The following is a 24,208-nucleotide window of genomic DNA, read 5'->3' on the forward strand; positions in this document are numbered from 1 at the left end:
GTGACCCCCAGAAATTAAGTTAGATAAGGCCATATGAACAAAAATCAGTTGGTTAGAATCCAAGGCCTTTCATTTTTCAGGGGCGGGCGGGAGGTTTTCTCATTTAAGAGATTCAGTTCCAAATGACGCAGTTTATTGATGAAAATAATAATGCTCACAATAAAGTGAATCACATGCCTTTTTCAAAACTGATTTTGTTTAATTCATACAGCAAAACACGATAGCCGGCTACGGTGAACTAACTTTGCGCTCCTTTTTTCCATTTTCGTGACAACGTTCGTATCGAAATGATAGGTGGCGCGATCTGCACATAATCACAAGCATCGTTTGTGTCTGATGGCTACTCTGACATATTGTTACGCTCTTTTTACCGCCATTTAACAGGTGTGTCAAAAAAGAAAGGGTGGGGGAAACAGGCGGCTTTTTAGGGCGGGCGGGGATGCGAACCAAGTAATTTTGTACATGGCCTAACAACAACACACACATTTATAAACATAACAAATATTACAAGGGACAAAACTTGGCCAGTAAAACCCGTTAATGAATTATTACTTTTAGGTAATTAATCAGTAAGCGATTTGTATATTTGTATTTGAATAAGGACAGACTACAAATATTTTTAACGAATGATCCAGTGAATTATATAGCCTAGAGCCTTCATGCCTAACTGTATTAATTTAACAGCGAGCTTAGAACGTGAAGAGACACACCGGAAGTCTGAACATCGTCTAGTAAAGCGGTGATGAATATTTACATTTCTTGTGAACATTCAGCAAATAGATTTCTTGTGTATTAAATTGATGCATGAGGCTAGTTGGCATACTTATCCTAAATACCACCAATTTTCAACACTTTACATTTATAAAAGAGGATCACAATATTCATAAAGCGTTGCTGAATTAATTATTCGCAAAACCTTTCTGAAGTTTATGTATTCTATTTATCAAACCACAGAGGTCCCACTCAAGTATTCCATATGTTAAGTAGGGCAACACTAATGTATTAAAGTCCTTAAAATATCAGACGGAAGAGTACGTCTCAATTTACAAATTGTTCCAATATTTCTTGATATAACGGAACATATGTCGGTAATATGTGTTTTCCAGGAAAGGTTATCATAACTATAAAGTCCAAAGAATTTAACACAGTCAGTCTGGCTGATTTAAGCATTGTCAATACGAATATCTGCATTAAATAGGTGCTTCTTTCTGCAAAATATCATAAAATTAGTTTTCTTTAAATTAAGAGTTAATTTGTTTGCTTTGATCCAGGTTAGGACTTTACATAGTTCATAGTTGACAACATCAGAAAGTGTGTTTGGATCACTGTGGCAGTAAAACAGGTTACAGTCTTCGGCAAAAGGATGGACGAAGCTAAATCAGAGGAATTTCAATGTCAGTAATATACATGGTAAATAGAAGGGGCCCTAGTAGGGATCCCTGAGGTACGCCAAATGAGATTTTACAATATATCATTTCTCTTGGTATCATTTCTCGACAAATTGTTTTCGATTACATAGGTAGCTCCTAAACCACTCCAAGGCAACTCCCCTGATGCCATAATTATGTAATTTAAAACGAAGTGTGTCATGGTTAAGGGTGTCAGAGGCCTTGGAGAGGTCTAGAAATATACCAATAGTAGAAGCTGATACGTCCAGATCATTTGTGATCTTGTCAAGTAACTTAAAATTCATTATGGGACGTGAAGTTGAATGGTTCTCTCGAAATCTAAATTGATTAATTGAAACTGTTATTTCTATCTAAAAAAAATCAGTGTACGCTTATAAATCACACAGGACTTTTGAAAAAGGACTTTTGATAAAATTGGCCAGTACTTATTAATAAAAAGACGGTTACCGTTCTTGAAGATTGGGGTCACCCTCGCAATCTTCATATCCTCAGACACTACACCATTGGAGATAGATAAATTAATGACAAATGTTCGAGGCTGAGAGACAGCGTGGATCTCAGTCTTCAACAATGTACAATCAATTTGAACAACTCCTGAAGTTTTTATTAGGTAATTCACTAACTCCATTAATGACATCTTCTGTAGCTAATGGAAAAAGGCACTATTTGGGTAGGGATTAGTTAGTCAGAAAACTTCTAGTTATTGAGAGGCATTTGATCGCAGAGATTTTTACAAACAGAATACGAACAAGTCTAATATGACTTGTTGCACAGAATATTCCCTTACTTTTATCCTCTCTTCCAATTAATTTTAATTCTTAAGTTACTCGGATATCTCCGAGATATCTTTCACCCTGACTACAAAATTATCTTCCAAACTTTGGTACTGTAAAAGATCTTTTCTGTCACATTTTTCAAGTTTGATAGTCAAATAAAGATAGGGCTCACAAATTTTCTGCTACGAAAAATAAAACCTTTTTGTTGCAAAATCCACTTTGGTATTGAAAATCTGCTAATAATGCGCAGTCTTGATAAATCCCCTACTGAAATTCGTTTAATATTAAAAACTAAACAAACCTTTAAATTAGCTGTTCTCTTATCAGCGTATGATCAGAGACAACACTGTTACAATACCTCTTAATATGTCAATCGTGTTAATATATGTACTAGCTTCTTGTGGCTGAGATACTCTCCCAATCCTACTCCCTGTTAACTCTCCATAGACAGTGCTAAATGGAAACGGATTTCACACCAAAGCGGAAACAATTTGTCTAAATTTTAAGATAACGTTCTCTGTCCACGAAAGGATTCATAACACCATAATGTCCTTTTCAAACGTGCCATTACATTTGCTCTATACCACAATTTCACTAATCATTATTTTAGCTACCAAAAATATAAATTTCAACTTCCTAAGAATGACCATCGGTGCATTCATTCTGAGGGGCAAAGGCTTAGACTCCACTCATGATATAAAATCTCATCATATGAATACTTTTGACAATGTTACTTCCCGCTCCGTTACAATTTTATATTAATCAATGATTTCCTGTGTCCTACATACATAATAACTGACAACTTGAAACACACAACTGATAATAAGGTATCTGCTTTAAAACGAGTTCACAGTATAAAGTACAGAAACGTGATCACGTGAGGGATGTCAAATCCATCTACATCATGCGTAACAGGTGCAGGGGTCAACACAAAGTCCACGAAAACAGGTGTGGGTTAAGTGTACACGACTACATTAGCCTGACTGCTTGAATCACTGTGTATTATAAAGGCTGAAAAAAACTGATCTCCAGCATTCTGTCATCGGTGATAAAACACTGGCCAAGTTCTTACTCTCACACTGATTTGTTCAGTCCTGGCATTAGCATAAAAATATTTGTCAAATGTCTCCCCAGGGTGTGTAAAATGCACATGTTGGAAGTATTTGCCGTTTCGGAAATCGTCAAAATAAATGTAGCACCACATAGCTAGGCAACTTCAAACTTGCTATTAAAAAAATTAAGCACACTACTGAAGCTTTCATGAGATTCAGTCACCAACAAAAATGTCTATGCATTAAAAAAAATTAATAATAAAAATAAAAAACTTGACAACGCGTATTAGCAAAAACAGAACCTCTACAACAGTTTACACTAAATAATGACACATACTTAACCCTAACACTCCTCAGTCCTCCAACAGGTGAAGGATTGAGGAGGGTTAGGGTTAAGGGAACCAGGAAATAGAAAGAATTTATAAATTTTACTAAAACCTTTGAAATTGCATCTTTGGGTTTCACTTAACCTTATTTTGAAGTTTTGTTTTGCAATTTTAACCCAAATTTTGTTTTTTTTATGCTAATGCAATTTGCATATTCATGAACAGAACTATGATGTCAAGGCAACGAACTCAATGTTTCACTGATTTGTGCACAGAAAATTTCTAGATTTTTTTGACCACGGTTATGGCAGATTTTGTTTTCTTTAGCAATTTATTCTTGCGTAAGTATATGGCAATAATCCAGCGAAAATCCTTTTCACAAACATCACTCCAAGCACGAGAGCCCTGTTCATTCAGGAAGCCCTCAGTAATGGTGGACACATCTTGCCAGCTATTGTTAAGACAAACGATCCCTGGCCAATTACTCTAAATCAAAGCACAATTCTCACACCATTACATGGGGGCTTTGCCCTGTTGTACACGAATCTCATGCCGGAATTGGTCTGTTTGGTGTGATCAAGTCTGCATTTGTGAACCAGATCCAAATATTGAGTATAAAAGAAATTTTTCACAGTAATTTTATTTTACTATGTCAATTAAGCGAGGTCTTTGTTAGGATGTTTTCCTCAGTTTGGCATCCTGACCAAAGGAATATGTAAGTAAAAAGGTGAAAGGTCGTACTGATTTACATTGTGCAAGATTCTTTTCAAAGGGTTTAACCCCTACGTGGCTCTGGCGACTGGTAACTTAATTAAAATTGGGTCACATTTGACTTCTTCGGGGTTGTACAGCAACCAAGTTGTCAAACTCAACATGACTATCTTTGGAATCAAAATACCTCTGGCATTCAGTGGTTGAACAGTACACCTCCACCAATAAAGCAAGCATTATTTAACACAAGTGACAAATCTGGGTGGGAAGGACTTCAAATCGTAGTCACAGTAAGTGTCCTAGTTGCATTTTATCTGTCTTTCAAATTTTTTTGGGTTAATTTATTGAGCTCTTTACATTTTGTTACAGTTATAAGACGTCTGTATTAAAAACTATCATATTCTGTGGATGCGGTGGGGTAGGATTTATCCCACCATGGCCACAGGTCTGCCATTAAAGTCTTTGCTGCAGTTAATATTTTTTTTACGAACCATCACCCTGATACAAGTTAGAAAAGACAAAGTCCATTTTATATTCCTAACTTTAAAGCAAAACACTAGTAAATTGCCATCTACATGTATACACTACACAAAATACAATTAATAGTAATGCATTTCCATGCTTATACCCGCGTTTCCAAAGTTTATATCCTTAAATCAGCCTCCACAAAAATATGACACAACACAAAGTTAAATCTAAAGTAAAAAATATATAATGCTGAAAATAAAATCTTACAGAAACGCTACTTGAAGTTTTCTGTCTGATATCCAAATCTGCATAAATAATGAAACTCTTATTACTGAAATGCTCATGCGGCGACAAGTGCAATGTAAAAGGACTAAATGTATTTTAACCACTTTCATCCAGCAATACTGTGTTATTTTCCCTAGTTTGGATACTATCTTGAATGTTTAATAGTTACCACGCATGAGAGACTACAGATGTGGTTCAAAATCTGGGGTTTTTTGGTTTATAAAACAATGGCCGTTGCCAGGATTCTTTCGGGAGGGGGGGTTCCCACTTTTTCCAGGAGGGAAAAATTATGGGGAGGGCAAAGCACTCTTCAGTTAATTGACAAACAATCACTGACTGGAGGTTTGACTATTTTTTTTAAGTAATTTGGCAAATTTTCTCCCCTCTCATTTTTCAAATTTCTTTGGTTTCTCTCCCCTTTTCCTGTTTTATTTTCACTTTTTGTCCAGAGGGACCAAGCAGCCCAGACAAAGATGTTGGTACAGTGGGTCTTACAAATTTTTAAGTAAACCTCACCAAGTCCCTGCATGACAGCAAGGCACCTGAAGACACAGTTACACACAGGTGCCATACATCATACACTTCAATTAACTTTAATAGGGTCAATGACCTCCGAGGCAAGGGTCTACAGGCAAGCAATGTGGAAATATTTTGAAGTCCAAAGAAAATAATATTAACTGTAGGGATACCAGACTTGTGCAAAAGGCCACATCAATAAACAGAAGACTCTATAGTTTGTTGAAGACTCAATCTTTACAAGTGCACAACACAGAAAACAAGCATTTCACCCAATCAAGTAACAGAACTGTCAAAAATCAGCAATACCGGCAATTCACAATAGTGCATTTCCAAGAGTTTGCAACGCTAACCACAATGCACGAAATCTGTTGACCCTTTTCAAACGCCCATTGGGTGAGAGATTTCGCGCATCGTGATTGGCAAATGCTTTGTAAACTCTTGGAAGCACACAATTGTGAATCACCCGTATTATTTGTAAATACTACTATTTGTACATCTGTTAACCCTTCTTTGGTTAGAAAGTGCATAAATTTCCCAATTTTATGAAGAAAGGTCGTTAATGTACTCCACACACTAGTATATAGTTTTTATATTGTTTATAACAAGCTATTACTTTTCTACTTCTAGGAGTCAACAACAGCACCAGAATGATTCCTTAGCTTATGAAAGCATCTAGCACTTGAACAATTGATGTACATATCAAGTCAAATCTGTTTCAAATGCGAATGACAAAAAAGCCCCACATGATGAGGTTCTATGCATTCACTTTATCTAAGAAGAAGGGCAAACTAATCCCATGAGAGCGCTGTGTAGCTCACTGAGTAGGCAAGCAAAGGAATTCCATGGCAAGTATACTAACAATTGTGGGAATAACAAGTCAAACACTGAAGAGCTTCAATTTTCAACTTGATGAGCACAAAACTACAGCAAAAGTGTACTCATCTATATTTCTCTTTGAGTCTTTGATTACTTAGGTGCATAACTAATATCAGACTGCATAATGTAATAGTTCCTTGTCATTTCTATGCACAGAATCTAAATCGTCTGACCATTCTTATACACAAAGGCCTATTCCACTCAGATGTACCCATTTTGGTTGGCAAAACCTAGCACATGATTCTTTACAGGCACATATTTCCCAGGTATTTCATTCAACCTGTCCCAAAACAATTAGCTAGAAATCTATGGCCTCTGACCTATGACACCCTGATCCTTACTTATCTTTTGAAATAAAAGAGTGGTTCCTTGCCAATGAACAGGAATCCTCCTTGTACATGTTACTGAAGACACTGGTAGGGAATACTGGCAAGATCTAATCGGAATCCGCAGGCTTCAGAATGTACCTATTCACAGACAAGCAAAAGAAAATAACAGAAGACCTGCAGCATGGAATGGAAACTACAAAGCTATGGCAAGTTTTGCCCTTAAACAAAAGCAGTTGGATATCCATGATGGTATCATTTTGTCACCATCTGGTCATGATTCTTAAAACATTTTTAGTATATTTAACGCAGTACAGTACAATGCTGCTATACCAAACACTGATGTATAGAACAAATGGGTATACCAAACATGCCCTTGGCTCCTTAATTCTCTGTGCACTTAAACTAAATATTGGAAATTTGCTTTACATAAAAAAGAATATTTAGAGCTAATGATGATATCTCAAACAAGGCTTCAGAAAAATCTTACTCAAGAAGGAACAACAATCAACATGTGACACAGTCCGTAGGGTTCGTAGGTACATATTTATCTGTGTACAGGCAGCCATGTAGACTGCCCTCTTATTAAGAATCTGATGCAAAAATCTTGCATGTTATTGCAACAAAGACAAGGATGTTTTACACTGATAAAAACATTGAATGAAATGAGAAAAATACATACACACACAGATGGATTAGCTCTTGCAATTGAACTTGCAGAGATCTTCATTAAATATTTGGCTAGTTTCAATCATTTCCAATAATGCTTGCCGACTCCTGTTGCTGACTTCTGTCATACATGTACATGTCCATCATTATGTGCTATAGAATGGTTCCTAGCCCTTTTATTACAATTCCAATTTAGCAGCGGACACCAGTGTCACCGTACTGCATGTCTGCATGAGTAACAACTCAATCAATGGAAACAATTACTGGGAACTGGATTCCATATCATTATTGCACTTCCATTGAGAACTGCCCTTAAAGGTGAAATATGGAAGGAAATGAACATACACTGAAAAAAATGAGCATATAGACATTCTGTAATATGCCCTATATAAGAACTGACGTTTATTATTATTATTTTTTAACTTGATTTTTTGTGTCAGTAGTGTTGGCCCAAAAATTTTCACGTAGAAGCATTTGTAAGGCAAGCCCAATATGTTGAATGGGCCAGAGTAGGGAACAGGTGCATAGGTGACTAAACGTCACAATAAAAATGATGGCTATACCAAGCATTTTGCATGGAACGTATAGTGTCATGGTCTTTGTAGCAGCATTGTACTGTACCTGGTTTACAAAACTGTAGTCAATAGCACAACAGTGATGGAAAAAGTTACTTCATTCTGACAGCTCCATGAAATTTGTAACACACCTTAAAGACCAATTCCAACGATGCTAACTTTTTAATATTTAATCCTATTCAGAAGAGTCTAACAAGAGTGGCTCATATCAATATCTCCCTTGCAATACACATTCTTGTGTTAATAAAACACAGTTTTTGTACCCATTTTTCCTGCGAGTCCAGTCTGGTATTGTAAAACTGGAAATGTCATCACAACTCATTAGCATCTAGTGAATATTGATTTTTGTGATGATGTATTACCGTGGAGAGAGAATACCACAGTGCATGCACTTTAGGTAATGCTCTCATTCTTCGGAAACAGGAAGAATTTCAATCTTGGTTCTGTTGCAGAATTTCTCGTACATCTACCAATGACACAGCATTATTGTAAATCATGAAGAAAGGAGCGCAAACTCTCGATGGAATAGAGATAATGCGGCACAGTACCAGTAGACCCAGCACACAGATCGATCTCCATTATGCGCCGCACATACATGAAGTTCCATGTTCATGTACATTTTTCAATGTTTTCTCCGATATTACATCATATAAATTTTGTTTCTCAACAGTGTCGCCAGCGGTCAGATTGTGGAAATTTTTCACAAAACTCAAAGACACCGTTCAAAAGTTTAGGCAAAATTACAAAAAAATACAGACGCAATGCACACATGATTTGGTAATGAATATATGATTCATTAAACACTTAACACAATGATAGTTTGTTTTCAACTGTTAAAACCGTTGGAGTTGGTCTTTAACAAAATAAGTTACAAATCATCAGAAATGCTACAGGCCTTAGAAAATTTGCAAAATGGAAATCACAGATGAACATTTCATCTTAATTTTCATCTTCATTCTGAGTGGAACACACAATGGGCGACGCAAAGGGTGACAAGTGACCCCCCCTCGGCCCCCCTCACAATGCCAATGAAAGTGAGTACACGTAAGTGATACATGCACCTGAGGTGCACTTCCTAGGATCTGGTCACAACAGGTGTTTTAATGCCCGATATTTCAGGTCAGGTCTCAAATGAGCCTCAGTCACAAGTTTCTTCTTACAGTTTTTCTTTTTCTTTAAGTTTTTCTGAGCTAATATAAAGTATCTTTGACTAAGACTCAAAGATTTCACAACAGTTTCAACATCAATCAAACAACTGGACAAAACCCAAATGTACTATGCATTCAGCCCATATCAGAAAATGAAAATCCCAGAGTTGACTTTAGGCAGGAACTTACCAGTCTGTTGTTGCTTTACTGATGTCCAACTCGCTGAGCTTAATTTCAACCTGGAAAGGGTAAAGAGGAAATGAAATTACAGTAAATAAATTAAACCAAATTGACAATAAATCTTTGAAATTCCAAAGGTTTATTGGCAGATACTCCGAACTGAATTTTCTGACCAATCCAATCAAAATCAAGGGGAATATATGGGGAAAGATTTTGACAAGTTGTTGTATGGGAAACGGCAACAAAATTTACTTAGTCATCATTTCAAAATTCCTATGGGTTGACTATCGGACAGAGCCATCCGACCTAACAGTGACTTGTGTTGAGTGAATAGAGGAGGGGGTGTTGCACCACTGGAACTACATAGCCTTGGGAGTAATGCAATGTAAAGGCAATTATCACTTAGAATTGGCCTCTTGAGAACACTTAACCTGATAGCCAACCGATAACAAATATATCGGTCAGACCATTCTGTCCAACACCTACCAAATAAGCATTTTGAAATGGTGCCCTAGAAAGTGAAGTGTAATTTAGAACCATCTATTCTCAAGAACCTGATACACAGATCAAAGTAAAGTGCTAATGACCTCATAAATTGAATGTTCCATGACCAAAGTATATTGGAGGGTCATTAATCACAAAAATTAACTGCCCAAGCATAGGGTCTGATAACTTTCATTATATTTTTGTCCGGTAGGAAAACAATTATTGGCAGATCATGCACTTGAGGAACTAACCTGGCCAATCACAGGGTCTGACAGAGAGATAAACCGGGAGCTGTCTTTGACCATAACCTGCAGTGTCCTAGCACTCACTTCCTCTGCTCCAATCAAATACTCCAATCTGTTGAAGGAGAAAAAATGAAAAGCTGAGCTGATGCTATCTTAAAAAAACAATATTGAAAATTATCAAGTCATTCAAAACAAAATCCAATGTTATCATTACTACTACATATACATGTAAATCTCCTTACGTTTCATCATAGACTGGCTCATGGGCATCTTTCACTTCCTTTGTCTTGCGTTTGCCAGACTTAGACTTGTCTGGAAGTAGGTACGTTTTGACATATGTGTCGGGCGGATCATCTGACCCATGACGCTTGATGTTTCTATAAGATTGATAAACACACCAAAAAATATATTCATAATCAAGTGTCGGCCATTTCCTAAATATGGTGATCTTGGTCAAAGTTCATGGTACAGCTCCACACATGGTATTTTGTTTATACAAGGCTAATTCTCATGTTAAAATGTCTTTATGCTTGCATATAGTTTGAGTTTTCTGTTGTTGCCTTGCTGCTGTATTTGAAAGAAATTCTGCCTCTGAAGTTTACATGCTTTTTGCTGTGCTTACTGCTTTGAAGTCTGAAGTGGACTAGGGCTGTGGTTGGGGCCATCATGAAGTTCTTTCACAAAGACAGTCATGAGCCTAAGCATAAGTAGCAGGTTCGATTTCTCCCAAACAGCAAGAATGGTTCAGTACTTACAATCCCTTGTGCACAACCACCACCAATCGATTCCTGGGGGCACTGTATCGAAGGGTAACCTGCAACTTTCCAAATGGGGCATCTTGAGTCTCTCTTTAAGAAAACATTCAACCAGTCAAAACAACAAATTAAGGGCATGACATTCTCATGCTCACAAGTGACAAATTTTTTGGCTGTAATCTTGGTCTTAGGAAGTGCTAAGCAAGACAGTTATTAGATATGTCAAGTTAGGAAGTGCTAGGCAGGAAGGTTATTAGCTGTGTCATGTGCTTAAAACCTCCTGGCATCAAATCACAAACAATATACATCTCTTTGACAGTTAGGCTGGTGACCTGTTTCACTAAGCAAATACTTTCTGAGTTTAGCTTCTGTCCTTCGTAGCACCAGGTAGGTATTTTCTGGTTTCCTATACTCAGTCTTGGTTCTTATCTTCAACATCTAAACTGACTTAAACTTAAATTATACTGTTCAAGACACCCAAGAATGTAAAATACGTTTCATTCATTGAAGAAGAGTCTACAGATGCAAAAACAAGTGTGGCTAAGAAACTGTCATCACATAGACCCTTTAAGGAGCTTGAAATGTGACTGAAGACAGGGACGAACTGGAGATTTGAGGGAAAAAAAAGCCTTCTCACTTTGAGTGCTGCACCAGTCGCTTCCTCAGCTCAGTGTCACTGACAGGCTGGGCCTCCTCAGGGCTGGAAGCCAAAGACATAGTGTCTGGCTGACTGGACGGTACATCTCCCTGAGGTCCTAGGGGCACCGGTTCATCCACCGAGCTCTCCTTGAAAACAGGGGAGTACTGCCGCTGGGGTTTCAGTTCTGGACTGTCACTACTTGCTTCGTCAACATCCACACTCACCTCTGACAACTGCATTATGAAAAAATTTATGCAAATTAATAAATTTGTTTTAATACACCTCATAAAATCATTCATAGGCAAATCGACAAAATAACAAATTTCAGGTCAACATACAATTTGTTTCTGAGCAGCTAAGTTCCACGTGTCTGGCAAGAACCACAACAGACAGGTTCCGTAAAGACTGCATGCCACACACTACACATCTACAAGGCGGGTTCCAGGTACACACTACCACATAGCAGCCAGCAGGATACTCACTAGGATGACGTCCCTTGGCCATGTACCAGTTGTTCCTTCCAAATAAGTGGCAAAATTGGCCACTGAAATGTTTCATCTTACTCATGAATATTTATGAGGTGTAGTAAAAAGAAATGCAAATTTGCCCCCTTACCAAAACAGCTCTTGGACTGGCAACTTTGACAGCCTTTTTACGCTCCAAACCCTGCAAAGCAAAAAGCAAACTAAAAATTACTCATTAGTCTGAATTCACTAACCCAGTCACTAACACTAAACTCTCCAAGTTTACTGAAGGGATAGTGCCAAGGAGTAACCCACCTTCATTAACACATTGACTGCCAACTATGAGTGTACTCATTATCACAGGTGTACTGGATTCTGCCACTACGATATACCAGGCAAGATATGGGACGGAGGGGTACCCCCCTTACCTGTCCAATCCCTATACACACTCTAGACTATTGTTACCTTACACATCCCCCTTAGATGTCTGTAAAGAATTCCTGAGATTCTGATCAACAATGACCAACACAAAGACGGGGGGGTTCTCTCTGTCCCATATCTTGCTTCAAATGCACTACGAGTATACTCCTAGGAAATGAAAGGCTGTTGTAATGGAAATTGCATACACTGGCATCACCACAGAACACAACAAATACGCTACTGGCAGTGTGGAGGACATACATTTGTAAAATTGCTCATGTTCAAACAGACTAACGAAAGGAACCTATTCAATATACGGGCATGCGTAGAACGCTTGGCAAATGGGAACATCCCTTTGAAATCATGCACGGCAGTCAACATGTTAAAGAGACAGAACCTCATGGAAGTCTTTTAGTTCCTGATAGAATAACGTGGAAATACAAGCCAACTTGGAGCAATAGTTTGTACAGAAAAGTAGTATTAAGCAATACTTTCATGCAGATGCTGTAATCAATTTCAATGAACATTTCTGCAGTAAACGTGAGGAAAGCAATCAGGATAAAATGAAAACAGGAGAAGGGGCATTGGTCTCATAAGACCTATTTGAACTTTAACTGGCTTTTGTTATATTTTGCAAGTTCGTGAATTGGTGTTTATAAGGGTTTTTTTTGCTGAGCTCTGTCTGTCCAGGCCACATACACAATTTAATCTATGAACAATCCTACATATGCTGTAGATGTTGAATTTTGAGAGAGCAATATTGCAATAAAGTGCCATTTCAAAGTCTTATCTCATCAGCTCACAATGTTTGATGCTGACATTGAAGAAACGAAAAAACCTGAAGCCAATTTTGGAGAGAAATCGCTGTTAGCTTGTGTGAGCTGTAAAACTTCCAATTCTTTGCTGATTGTTTTGCTTTTAGGAGTGGCAACTTACTCTCAGACATATCTTGAGGGTCACCATGCTATGTGGTCCAGACCCATCCAGCTTAAACGGCTGCTCCAAGGCTAGGTTGGGGGCCATTAGTATGTTCTTAATGGGCAACATCAAGAGTCCAATGCATCGGTCTTTCCTCTTATCCATCACCTACAAATAAAATAGAGACAATTACAAGCTCAACTTGACTAAAAACATAAATCAGTCAAAGTTTGATTTGGGACCTTTCTGTACATGAGTTGAAGGCTGACTCGGATATATACAGTCCTAGTTCAATTAAAATTTGAGAGGAGCAGACGGTTTGATAAATCTGTCTTTATTTTGGACATGACAATTTAAATAATGTGATGTGAGGTTCCCCAATGAAGAAATACCACTATCAAATAATTTGTGTACACTACATTTAGCAACTCTTTCAAAAAAAAAGTACACTGGTTCTCTAGAGATCAGGGAAATGAAGTCAAAGACTCTCCACCAGTACTAAACTGCCAAATTAAATGACTAAGGACAGGATATTTGTTAAAGGGCAATACGTATACACTTTGGAACATGCAAAGTAATGATCCTTGTACTTTTTAAGCATTCTATGGATATATATATTTTCATCTGAACTCAGAATAAGTACTTCTAGTTTCAGGTTCTGCAGACTTGGGCTCTGAATCAGGAAGTTGAAGACCTCCTCCCAGACAGGAGCTAGTGTCTCATTTTGAACCTAGGAGAGTTCAAGGATACAAACTACACATCAGCAACAACATTCAACAGCAGTCATTTCTACAAAGACAAATTAAATGATTTAATAACATTCAAATGTACTGCATTATGTAAAATAAACACAGACATCAATGATGCAAAATGTGAAAGCGAATGAACCTGTTCAGTATTTGAAAAACACAATGTCATTTGAAAAAAAAAGACTAGACAACAAACCAGTTCAAGGTACAGCTGCTCTAATTGGGTCAACTTTGTGTCCACATTATAGCATCCTTGATTGACTTTTGAGCACAGGCCTCTCCACTACCAAACTCAAGGTGACCAACCTGACTAGTCTTGCTGTCCCGTCCAACAATCATGTTGACATAGGGATGAGGAAGTGATGAGGAGCGTCTGGAGACCTGAGTAAACAAGTATGAGAGTATGACAACTTGAAAAGCAAGCAGGCTAAAATCTGTATTATATTGCTGAAAATAATACAATATTTCTAATCATTCATAGGGTTTCGTACCGGAAGATTCTTTGCTGAATCCAGCTTGACAACCAAAATGGCAGCTGACATGGAGGACTCATCTTCATCACTGTCTTCCTCCTCTTCCTTGTTCTTTGCAATCATGCTCATGCGCTGCATTCACACCAAAAAAACAGATGGAGTTGATTTGGTAACTGGAATGTGTTGCCTTGATGATGGTTCTCTCAAAAGAGGTGCATTCTCTTGGAATGGGTAAAGGTCTACAATTATTGAAACTCCAGCTATAAAAGTGTAAATACCAACAACCCAGTACTCAAACCAGAACTCAGAGATCCGTGAGTTATAGTTCGAGTAACAGTGCACCAAACAGTGAGTGTGAGAAATGCACACTGTACATTTTAATAAGAAAATTGATGCTTCGATGAAAATCCAAAACAAAGCTCACACAGAATACAACCCCTCCCAAAAAAATGCACTAACTGATTCAGGTTTATTTATGATCATTGTGTCATTGCAAGGAGATTACTGCCAATAGTTTCTAAAATGGACCAATCAAGAAGAATCTATATTCCTGTTCAGTGTTTATCTTTGTCACAATCACTTAAAAAGGTCATGCTTATCTTTTTCACAAGTGCAGCTTCTTGTTTCAAGACTAAGAACACCAACAACAATCCAGCAGATTCTGAAATGATTTCCCATTTAAAGAAAAAAAACTTTTGTGTTTCATAATATCCTGAATTCTATGTTGACAATCTGAGCACTGCTATTTAATTACAACTTCTTTTTTCAACTAGTGCATCATGTTGTGGACAAAGATGGGCTTCAAGATTCAAGTTAAGCTTCAAACTACCACAATGTGTAGGTTTTACAGCAAATCTAGAAAGTGTGCACATAATTTGGTCCATTCCTAATGCTTTACATCCCCTCCTTCACACACTCCATATGGTTTTCTCTGAAAAACTGAACTCCATTTAATCTATTCATCTCAAAGTGTTTAACGGGTAAAACTGTAAAGTCACACACTAGCTTCAAAAGATCTTATCATTGCCCCCGATCACCACCAGGCATGCAATAACCCCAAATCATGCTCCTACGACAGTCAAACACCGAGTTTATTCAAGTCAACATAGCTGTGCTGGCAAAGCTGTCTATTAACAGCAGACAAGAATCACACCTCAATAATTTCTCTTTGACCAAAAATTCAAATAATTCTGTTTCATGATTTACATATGCAAAGAATGACTGCAAGACAGAGATTGGGTGTTCTGTTGACTTGAATGGAACATTCAAATCTGTCCCTGAACAAAACTATTCTTTTCACTGCACGATTGTTTCTTTTCAGAAAGTTCTTCATCAGTTAAGAGAACGACTGATGTTTCATATTTATCATTAGCCATCCCCTATTTTGTGTAAACAACTGTATTACAGCACCTAACTGTGCATACCATTAGCATACAATTTTGTTTGACCAAAATGATCTCCTGCATAGTTCTGTTGGCACTGTGCACCATCCAATGGTCTGAATATTCATTGACATCTGCAATTCACCAAATGGTTTCTGCAGGTAATTTCCCATTCACTGGTTTGGGAATGAAAAATAACTACTGTTTCAGTTTAGGAGAAAAACCCGGTAATGGCTTCAGTCGCATACAAATTTGAAAATTGCTTTGTGATTTGTGCTACGTCATGACTTCCCCAGGCATTAATTAATCCTCCAGTGCGAAAGAGGCATTCTTGGCACAACTGTCCTATTAGTCAAAATCAGTCAAGTGACATATGATATGTCTATGTACTGTAGAGGGAGAAGTTGAAGGAATTTTGGACTGTCTGTGACCGTTACAGTAAATGGAGGATTAATCAAAGTGTTAGAGGGTGAATGTGCCATCTGGTGATTGCCATGGTAACATGCATCCCTACCTCCTCCATTGCTTCATCATGTTCCTCTTGGAGTTCCATCTCAAGCTGAATGTTCAGCAGCAGCACATACCAACAGGAATTTGTCCATTATTGGCATATTTGGATAAGTTGGTCATTTTGTCATTCGCAAAATCTCATCAAATCCTCTTTTTAGATTGCATCTATTCATTTTTGGGGGGGCTGCGTAAAGTTCTCTGACACTAGACAAAACAAACAGCTCCTTCAAAAATGAATCTTGTTGGATGATCCAGGTTTTTTTTAATCATTCTGTTAAAGGTGGTGTACACCATTGGTTTTTTGTCTTAATTTCACAAGATTGGCTGATTACAGTGTATAATATTCACTCACTTGTTTCATGTTTGAATCAACTGCTTTGTGAAAAATCCAGAAGAACAGCACGGCATTTTCAACTCTTAAATTGAAGGCCATGTAGTTTATCTTGCGTAAAATCTATGGATTGTAGGGCATTCGTAGTGCAAGCGAACATCGTCCACAGGGTCAGGGTGGGAAACAAGCATGATAAGTTCTCATTCCCTTAAGAAAGGAGCTGTTTTCAACAGCTAGGAGTAATCAGTGAATTTACCTTGGAGTAATGCGTCTCTTCGACAATGTAGCATTGCGGATTCATGAAAAAACTTTATCCAGAAACACAGCAGTGACATGTGTCAGTGACATCAAAACGAATAGGCCTATATGATAATGCGCATGTGCGCACGATTGTGCTTAAAACGGCACTTTCATGTCAGTTCACACGCGTCGATGAAAGTCTAAAACTCCATTCATAGTCGAGTCATTATTAAATATGGCCGAAAAAGAATTATGTCTTAAAACACAGGAGGATTAACGTGTGGAAATCGTACTTTTTGTTGACGACAATCATCCCGCTTGGAAACAGCTGCTATATTGGATCATACCATTATTATATAGGGGTGATTTTGAATTCACAAAGTTTTCCCGTTAAAAAAATTTCCTTAAATAAAATTCAACTTCACACTGATCCAATTTATTTTCTACTTTATGCCTGACACACGGGTTTCTATATTTCAGTTCACAGTGCTTTTGGTGAAAGAACGTTGGGGTATATTTTAGCTGCTTCTAGGTTTATCCGTTCATTAATGGAAACTCCCACAACATCTGCAAACACTACATAAGAAAATTTGCGCCTGCTAAAGGATGTGATGTGGGAAGTGAAATGAACTCTTGTTACGATGGTTGGCCAACCATCATAAAAAAGGAAAACAAAATTCTTGTTTTCTCGCAAACTACTGCATTCTGAGTGGAAATATTTGACAGACTGATTGAGGCTGTCATGGACTTTCTTTCAAGTAAGGTATTTCAGGATTATATGGTAGTCCGATTTTCAGGATTTTACCAATGGTGTACACCACCTTTAACAATAATAATATTTCTTTCACCAAGAGCTCTTTTCTTAATCGCAGCTGATGCATGTGCAAGTTGCTGCAGGTTCAAAGAAAACTTCAGCACTGTGTTACGTCGTTTTTACCTCATATATTGCCTTGGTGGAGTCTGTGAGGGTTAACCATGACAGCTCCAAGTGAATATCTCCCTGCTTGATTTCTTGCAAGGGAAGCCACTGCAATCAAAGCATACAAAACAAGCCCAAGTTACAGATGGTAGGAGTTAACAAATGGTAGGAGTTAACAAATCTATTTTAATGAAGTTGAACAAAAAAACCCAGCAGAATTTGAAGAGTTCAACAATGATATTGGGGAAAGCTTGCAATGTATGACGTGTTACCTTTGGCCCAATGAAGAGCACAAGAGGTTCCCGGTAAATCACAGACACAAACGCAACACAGTTTCAACAGAAAGGGAATTACTAGTTAGTATAGACCTATGTAAAACATGGAAGACGTTTTGATTACAGCATAAGTGAACCTACATGTAAATAGTTTACACTTTGTGGACTGCTCACAAGCAGTCTGGTGCCCTGTCCTATTAACAAATAAAAGCAGGTTGCTTGGCAAAATACACACTCACCGCATCCAGGTGACCTGCGTCAGCAACATGTTGCACATTCAAGCTCAACCTGCAAGACATACAGACTACAGTCAAATTCTTTTTCATTGTAATGCTTGGGCAATTCCATTGTTTTTCACCTCATACCTATCCTCCTCATAGGTACAACTGTGCATACTCAAACGCGAGTCTAATGTAGGAAAGCACTGGCATAGATTAATATCATATTAAGATTACTGACCAGAATTAACATCTGACTGAGCAGTAATTATGTCTTACAAAAATTTTGGTTTGGTACCCACTACTCATATTGGCTCAAACCAGCGAGCCAACCCTAGCAAGCTTAGTGGTCAAGTAGCAAGATGTTTACTTCAGCAAGAGGAAGGTCATGATGGGTTCAAGTCCCACCTGAGTTAACTTACACGTATAAATTTTTTTTCACTAGCCCTTGGATAACACTGATGAACATATAGTGTTTCTACATTGTTGTCAGTAAAGGGCAAATCACCAAATATAAAAGATTATTTACGTTCCCAAGAAGTCATCTTTTCCAGGTCCTTCATCTTTGTCCCAGACATCAATATCCATTGTCTGGCCATGACTTTGGTACACAATGGCCTGAAATGTAAGTACTCACTTTGATAATCAGGTAAATGCCAATCATAATGTACAACTTTTAACATGCATGACAAGATCTTATCTTTGGGTTACATAAACTTTGGTGACTAAAATAATTAAGAGAAGAAATGCTTGATCTAGGGTACAATAAATACATAAATAAAAACTCTACAAAATCTATTCATAAAAAATAATAATGGTTTTAGCTTCATAATATGTTGTAATTTCTTCCGTTTCTGTCACACAAATCATTGAAACTAAATGTAATGTTTAACAGTCTACACAGTCTTTAAGTTGAGTCACAAACAAAGATTTACATTTGAACTGAGTCTGACACAGTAATCCTAACAACTTACTGATTGAGTGTTTAAGATATCTCCAAAACAAGCAGATGGATGTGGGTTAAAGTTCTAACAGAGGCAGCTTTTGAAGTTATTCTTGCAAGCTCTTAAACAGCATTTAATTATAAGACTACAGTACAAATTAAAGTTTTGTCACCAAAAGGCAAACCTAATTATTAATCCTAAACACGTCAATTCCAGCAAGATTCTTTGTGCTTAACGCTAAACTTTGAGGATAGGGACAACGGTGCCACAGATTACGCGCAATTCTTCCGAAGCTCCCCTTACCTCAAAGTATTTGTCCCAGACTGGGGTGAGTGTTTTGCTGATTGCTTTGGTCTTGAACTTTTGGGAGCCAACTGTAATTTGCAACAAAGGAATCAAATTTAAATCAGGTCTTCTGGAGAAGATTTAAATGACATTACAGTGAGACATGAGAATCTTCTGCAAATGACTCTAAGACGTCAACATTTGTGATCTCCTTCTGAGTAAGGCAAAGTGGCTGTCATACGCTGTAGCTGTCCTTTTCAAAAGTTATGATTTTTGGCTGAAATTAATGCAGTGCATGGGGCCAGTTCCTCGAGGAACAAAAGCAGCTATGACTCATTTTGCCTGTATTACTCACTTACCTCTGACAATGCAGTATGGGTCTGATTTGCCTTTAGACAGTAGCGCCAAATCTTTGGCAACAAGATTCTTGGCTTCAATAACATGAATGCGCAGAACTCCCTGTCAAGAGAATAAAATTGTTAAATGTCATTCTTACTGTGACATCCATCAACAAACAAATGGCTCCATTTAGGGGGTTCGGCTGTAAGGTCTTTAAAACAATCTTTTAAGATGCACTTTGCATTGGAGAGATGTTAAGTTTAATTACACATTTCGCCCTGGCACTAAGGTATAGTCACAAACACTGTATACTCAGAGCTTGTTTGAGACCTTATGAAAAAATTAAGAAGCTTACTTGGGTGGGACTCAAACCCACGACCTCCTGCTTACTAGTGCAGACATCTTAACCACTCAACCACCGAGCTTGGCGGGGTCGGCTGGCCAGTCTGAGTCAGATTTAGCAGCGGGTACCACCAACCATTTCAATATGTACTTTGCATCAGAGAGATGTTCATTTTCAATACAGGTTTTGCCCTGAAAACAATCCTTTTTTAAGGTTGTTTAATTGCTGGTAGTTAGAGAGCTCTCAGAAAGCTATACGTACAGGCGAACATGTGCCCAGTAAAGCTTATATGTATGAAAACTGGTTGTGCATACTACTGTATATGCATTCAAACATGCGTCAGTCTCATGGGGAGATCATTGCCAGGTCACCACATAACCTCTTTTGGTCATGCATGGTACCCATGTAAAGTGCAACATGTTTATGTCAAAGATTCCAGCTTCAGCCCATTTTCTTTGCTCAAATATTGCATTCTCACTCAAGACTTGAATGACCAGACTAACATACATGTAGAGAAATAGCAGCAGATAAGAATATTCTACCATTAGGTCTTGCTGGTTACAACATTTTATTACCAAAATAAAAAGAGGAAATCTATCTCCATCTTAAAGATCTACTTAATCTGCTGGCCAAAAAGACATTACCTGTGGCATAGGGTACTTAAGACTGCTTATGTCCACATCATCGATGAGCTTGATGGGCAGTCGGTTAGGCAAAACCAGAAAGTTGGCAAGCTGATCTTCTAAAATAGAGTGTAGAATACCACTGCAATACAGAATGCAGGAAAATGAAGATAAGACAAAGAATGTCATCCTAAACTGCCGAAAGAAGATTTTGGGTTGTGTATGCCCAGTCACCAAAAGGAAGAGTGGTCATAGATACTGAATTTTTAATTGGTCGCAAAATGATCACGTGATATGCTACAAGCGCACATGTGATATTTACGCATTGAGCGCACTGGCGATGTTGCCAGGTTGCAAAAAATAATGGATAAAGGTGATCTTTCCCACAGTTGATGTATCTTGTCCACTGCGTTGTAATTGTGTAATCTTGTGTAGGAGGATGGATAACTGTTAGTGGTGCTACGCATTAATTATTACAGGAGATGTTCTCTGTATGGGGGACACTGAAGCACTGTGTGGGTCAAGCTATGCCTTATGATTCCCAGGTTTCTTTCCTAAACTAGTTTGTTATACATGTAAATCCTCAAACTAGTTTGTTATACATGTAAATCCTCAAACTAGTTTGTTATACATGTAAATCCTCAAACTAGTTTGTTATACATGTAAATCCTCAAACTAGTTTGTTATACATGTAAATCCTCAAACTAGTTTGTTATACATGTAAATCCTCAAACTAGTTTGTTATACATGTAAATCCTCAAACTAGTTTGTTATACATGTAAATCCTCAAACTAGTTTGTTATACATGTAAATCCTCAAACTAGTTTGTTATACATGTAAATCCTCAAACTAGTTTGTTATACATGTAAATCCTCAAACTAGTTTGTTACACATGTAAATCCTCAAACTAGTTTGTTACACATGTAAATCCTCAAACTAGTTTGTTATACATGTAAATCCTCAAACTAGTTTGTTATACATGTAAATCCTCAAACTAGTTTGTTATACATGTAAATCCTCAAACTTAGTTTGTTATACATGTAAATCCTCAAACTAGTTTGTTATACATGTAAATCCTCAAACTAGTTTGTTATACATGTAAATCCTCAAACTAGTTTGTTATACATGTAAATCCTCAAACTAGTTTGTTATACATGTAAATCCTCAAACTAGTTTGTTATACATGTAAATCCTCAAACTAGTTTGTTATACATGTAAATCCTCAAACTAGTTTGTTATACATGTAAATCCTCAAACTAGTTTGTTATACATGTAAATCCTCAAACTAGTTTGTTATACATGTAAATCCTCAAACTAGTTTGTTACACATGTAAATCCTCAAACTAGTTTGTTACACATGTAAATCCTCAAACTAGTTTGTTATACATGTAAATCCTCAAACTAGTTTGTTATACATGTAAATCCTCAAACTAGTTTGTTATACATGTAAATCCTCAAACTAGTTTGTTATACATGTAAATCCTCAAACTAGTTTGTTATACATGTAAATCCTCAAACTAGTTTGTTATACATGTAAATCCTCAAACTAGTTTGTTATACATGTAAATCCTAGACTTCTCCCTCCTCTTGCCCCCCCCCAAAAAAATATGTAAATAAAGGACATCACAATCAATAATTTTCCTTGTAATTTAATATTTACTTTGCTGTTCACATGTTTCAGTTTATCAAAGTGTTTTAATTTATATTGCAATAAAATAAGCATATATTACACAAGACGGTTCCAGTATAATCTATGACCATGGTATAACAAAACAAGCTATGACAGAGTCCATGGGTTTTTTACACCCAAGGGGGCAAATGGCACTCAAGGTGAAGCAGCAATTGTTAAATGTACAATGACATACAGAAAAAATCCTTAACTTCAAGGTTTGGTTGCCACAGTTGAATCCACAAATTAGGATTACATACATATATCCCGTACTCATCACCAGCCAATCACAAGCATATCACAAGCATATCACAAGTGTATCACAAATCATTCATTCTCATCAAATGAACTATTTCAACACAGATTATTTCGATACTCTTGACCAGAATTGCGATCTGACTTATGAACGACTACTACGCAGCAAGATGGACTGTGTGGCCTCGGTTAATATCCTGCTATCTCTGACCAACATGATCTGATATACATCAAGACTTCAGCACTACGCACAATACATGTATCTAGATAGTAGGTATGCCTTCAAATGTAAAAAGTGCAGTGCAAGCATCGAGCACTGAACTGGCACAACAACAACTATACATGTCATTATGCCACTTGATGAAGAATTTGGGATTATTTTACATGAAACTAGCCCCTAGTCTCCAAACGTACCATTGCTAATCAAATGCTGGCCTACCACATTAGTAGCTGATCTCAGAGAAACAGTTTGGTCAAATGGTATTTTGACATATTTTTAATAGACGCCACAGGGAGATTTCACTTGTGAATGGTTACGCACACCCACATGTGTCAGAGACTACATACACTGTAGCTAAGATGAAATTACAGTTAAGAGGAAATTTATTTTTGACGAATCTCGTGGCCTACAACAGAATAGAAGGGGAAATACAGCATTTGGTTTACCATGTAATTTTACAATGAACCTTAGAGATGTACATGCACAAATGTATGCAAAATTTTATATCTAATATTATCTTTGAAAGAATGATATCTTAATGTTACCTCAATCCTGGGATGTCAAGCACATCTGCCACATTGGTTAGATTGAAGTCAATAGCCTAGAGAAATAGCAAAAAATGAAGTTAATTCTGAATGAAGCGTAAGAAAGGGAAATGACCCACTCAAATCCCAAAAGCCAACAGGAAACCTGAAAATGTTTGAAAGACTACGTAATATATCAGAATCTTTGTAATGGTTCTTTGTCAAGAGAGGATGAGTTCAGTGACCCACGCCCTTGTTCAATTATGTAACTGCAGCTGTTACCAAGAGCAAATAGACAATTTTCCTCCAAACAATAAAAACATTCAAAGGACTGATCTTGAAACGAAATTGTTCAGGCTTTCATGCTCCTTTGTAGTATTGCATTACAATGGGTCTGCTTTGAACAAGACAAGCAAGAAAACTGAGAAAATGAAGCAAAGCAAATACTAGATATTTGCTTTGCTATTTTCGATTGAGGGGTTTTTCAGTTTCATGATTTTTGACGATCAGCGTTCAATTTACACAGATGTTTATGGGACTTGGAAGTCTCTCAGCATTCAAGCGTACACAAAATTGCCAATAGAAAGATGCATATTTGAAAAAAAACATGCGCCACCGTGGACTTTGAACGTTGCTTGAACTGCCGTTGCCCGTCAAGTGA

General features: G+C 37.4%; 1 protein-coding gene across 2 annotated transcripts in view; it reads right to left on the bottom strand.

Moving 5' to 3' along the window:
* Positions 1-1,987: 1,987 nt before the first annotated feature.
* Positions 1,988-24,208, bottom strand: part of LOC110986591 (extended synaptotagmin-2-like) — a 36,698-nt gene continuing 14,477 nt past the window's right edge. Inside the window, exons 8-26 of one of the 2 annotated variants that reach the window (XM_087140438.1) lie at positions 23,569-23,624; positions 20,901-21,021; positions 19,934-20,033; positions 19,593-19,663; positions 18,875-18,963; positions 18,367-18,415; positions 17,871-17,960; positions 16,367-16,411; positions 14,489-14,602; positions 14,304-14,378; positions 13,892-13,978; positions 13,267-13,416; positions 12,062-12,112; positions 11,444-11,679; positions 10,807-10,899; positions 10,294-10,428; positions 10,058-10,163; positions 9,330-9,379; positions 1,988-6,889 (exon numbers count right to left, since the gene is read on the bottom strand). In XM_087140438.1, the coding sequence (XP_086996564.1) occupies positions 6,859-6,889; positions 9,330-9,379; positions 10,058-10,163; positions 10,294-10,428; positions 10,807-10,899; positions 11,444-11,679; positions 12,062-12,112; positions 13,267-13,416; positions 13,892-13,978; positions 14,304-14,378; positions 14,489-14,602; positions 16,367-16,411; positions 17,871-17,960; positions 18,367-18,415; positions 18,875-18,963; positions 19,593-19,663; positions 19,934-20,033; positions 20,901-21,021; positions 23,569-23,624 (1,749 nt within the window). In that variant the 3' untranslated portion in view covers positions 1,988-6,858. The remainder of the gene's footprint in view (positions 6,890-9,329; positions 9,380-10,057; positions 10,164-10,293; positions 10,429-10,806; positions 10,900-11,443; positions 11,680-12,061; positions 12,113-13,266; positions 13,417-13,891; positions 13,979-14,303; positions 14,379-14,488; positions 14,603-16,366; positions 16,412-17,870; positions 17,961-18,366; positions 18,416-18,874; positions 18,964-19,592; positions 19,664-19,933; positions 20,034-20,900; positions 21,022-23,568; positions 23,625-24,208) is intronic. The other variant, XM_022248568.2, reaches the window with a different exon arrangement.

The sequence above is a fragment of the Acanthaster planci genome, linkage group LG08, assembly GCF_054643075.1.
Source record: "Acanthaster planci isolate LZ-2023a linkage group LG08, COTS_SCS, whole genome shotgun sequence".
In the NCBI taxonomy this organism is placed as follows: domain Eukaryota; kingdom Metazoa; phylum Echinodermata; class Asteroidea; order Valvatida; family Acanthasteridae; genus Acanthaster; species Acanthaster planci.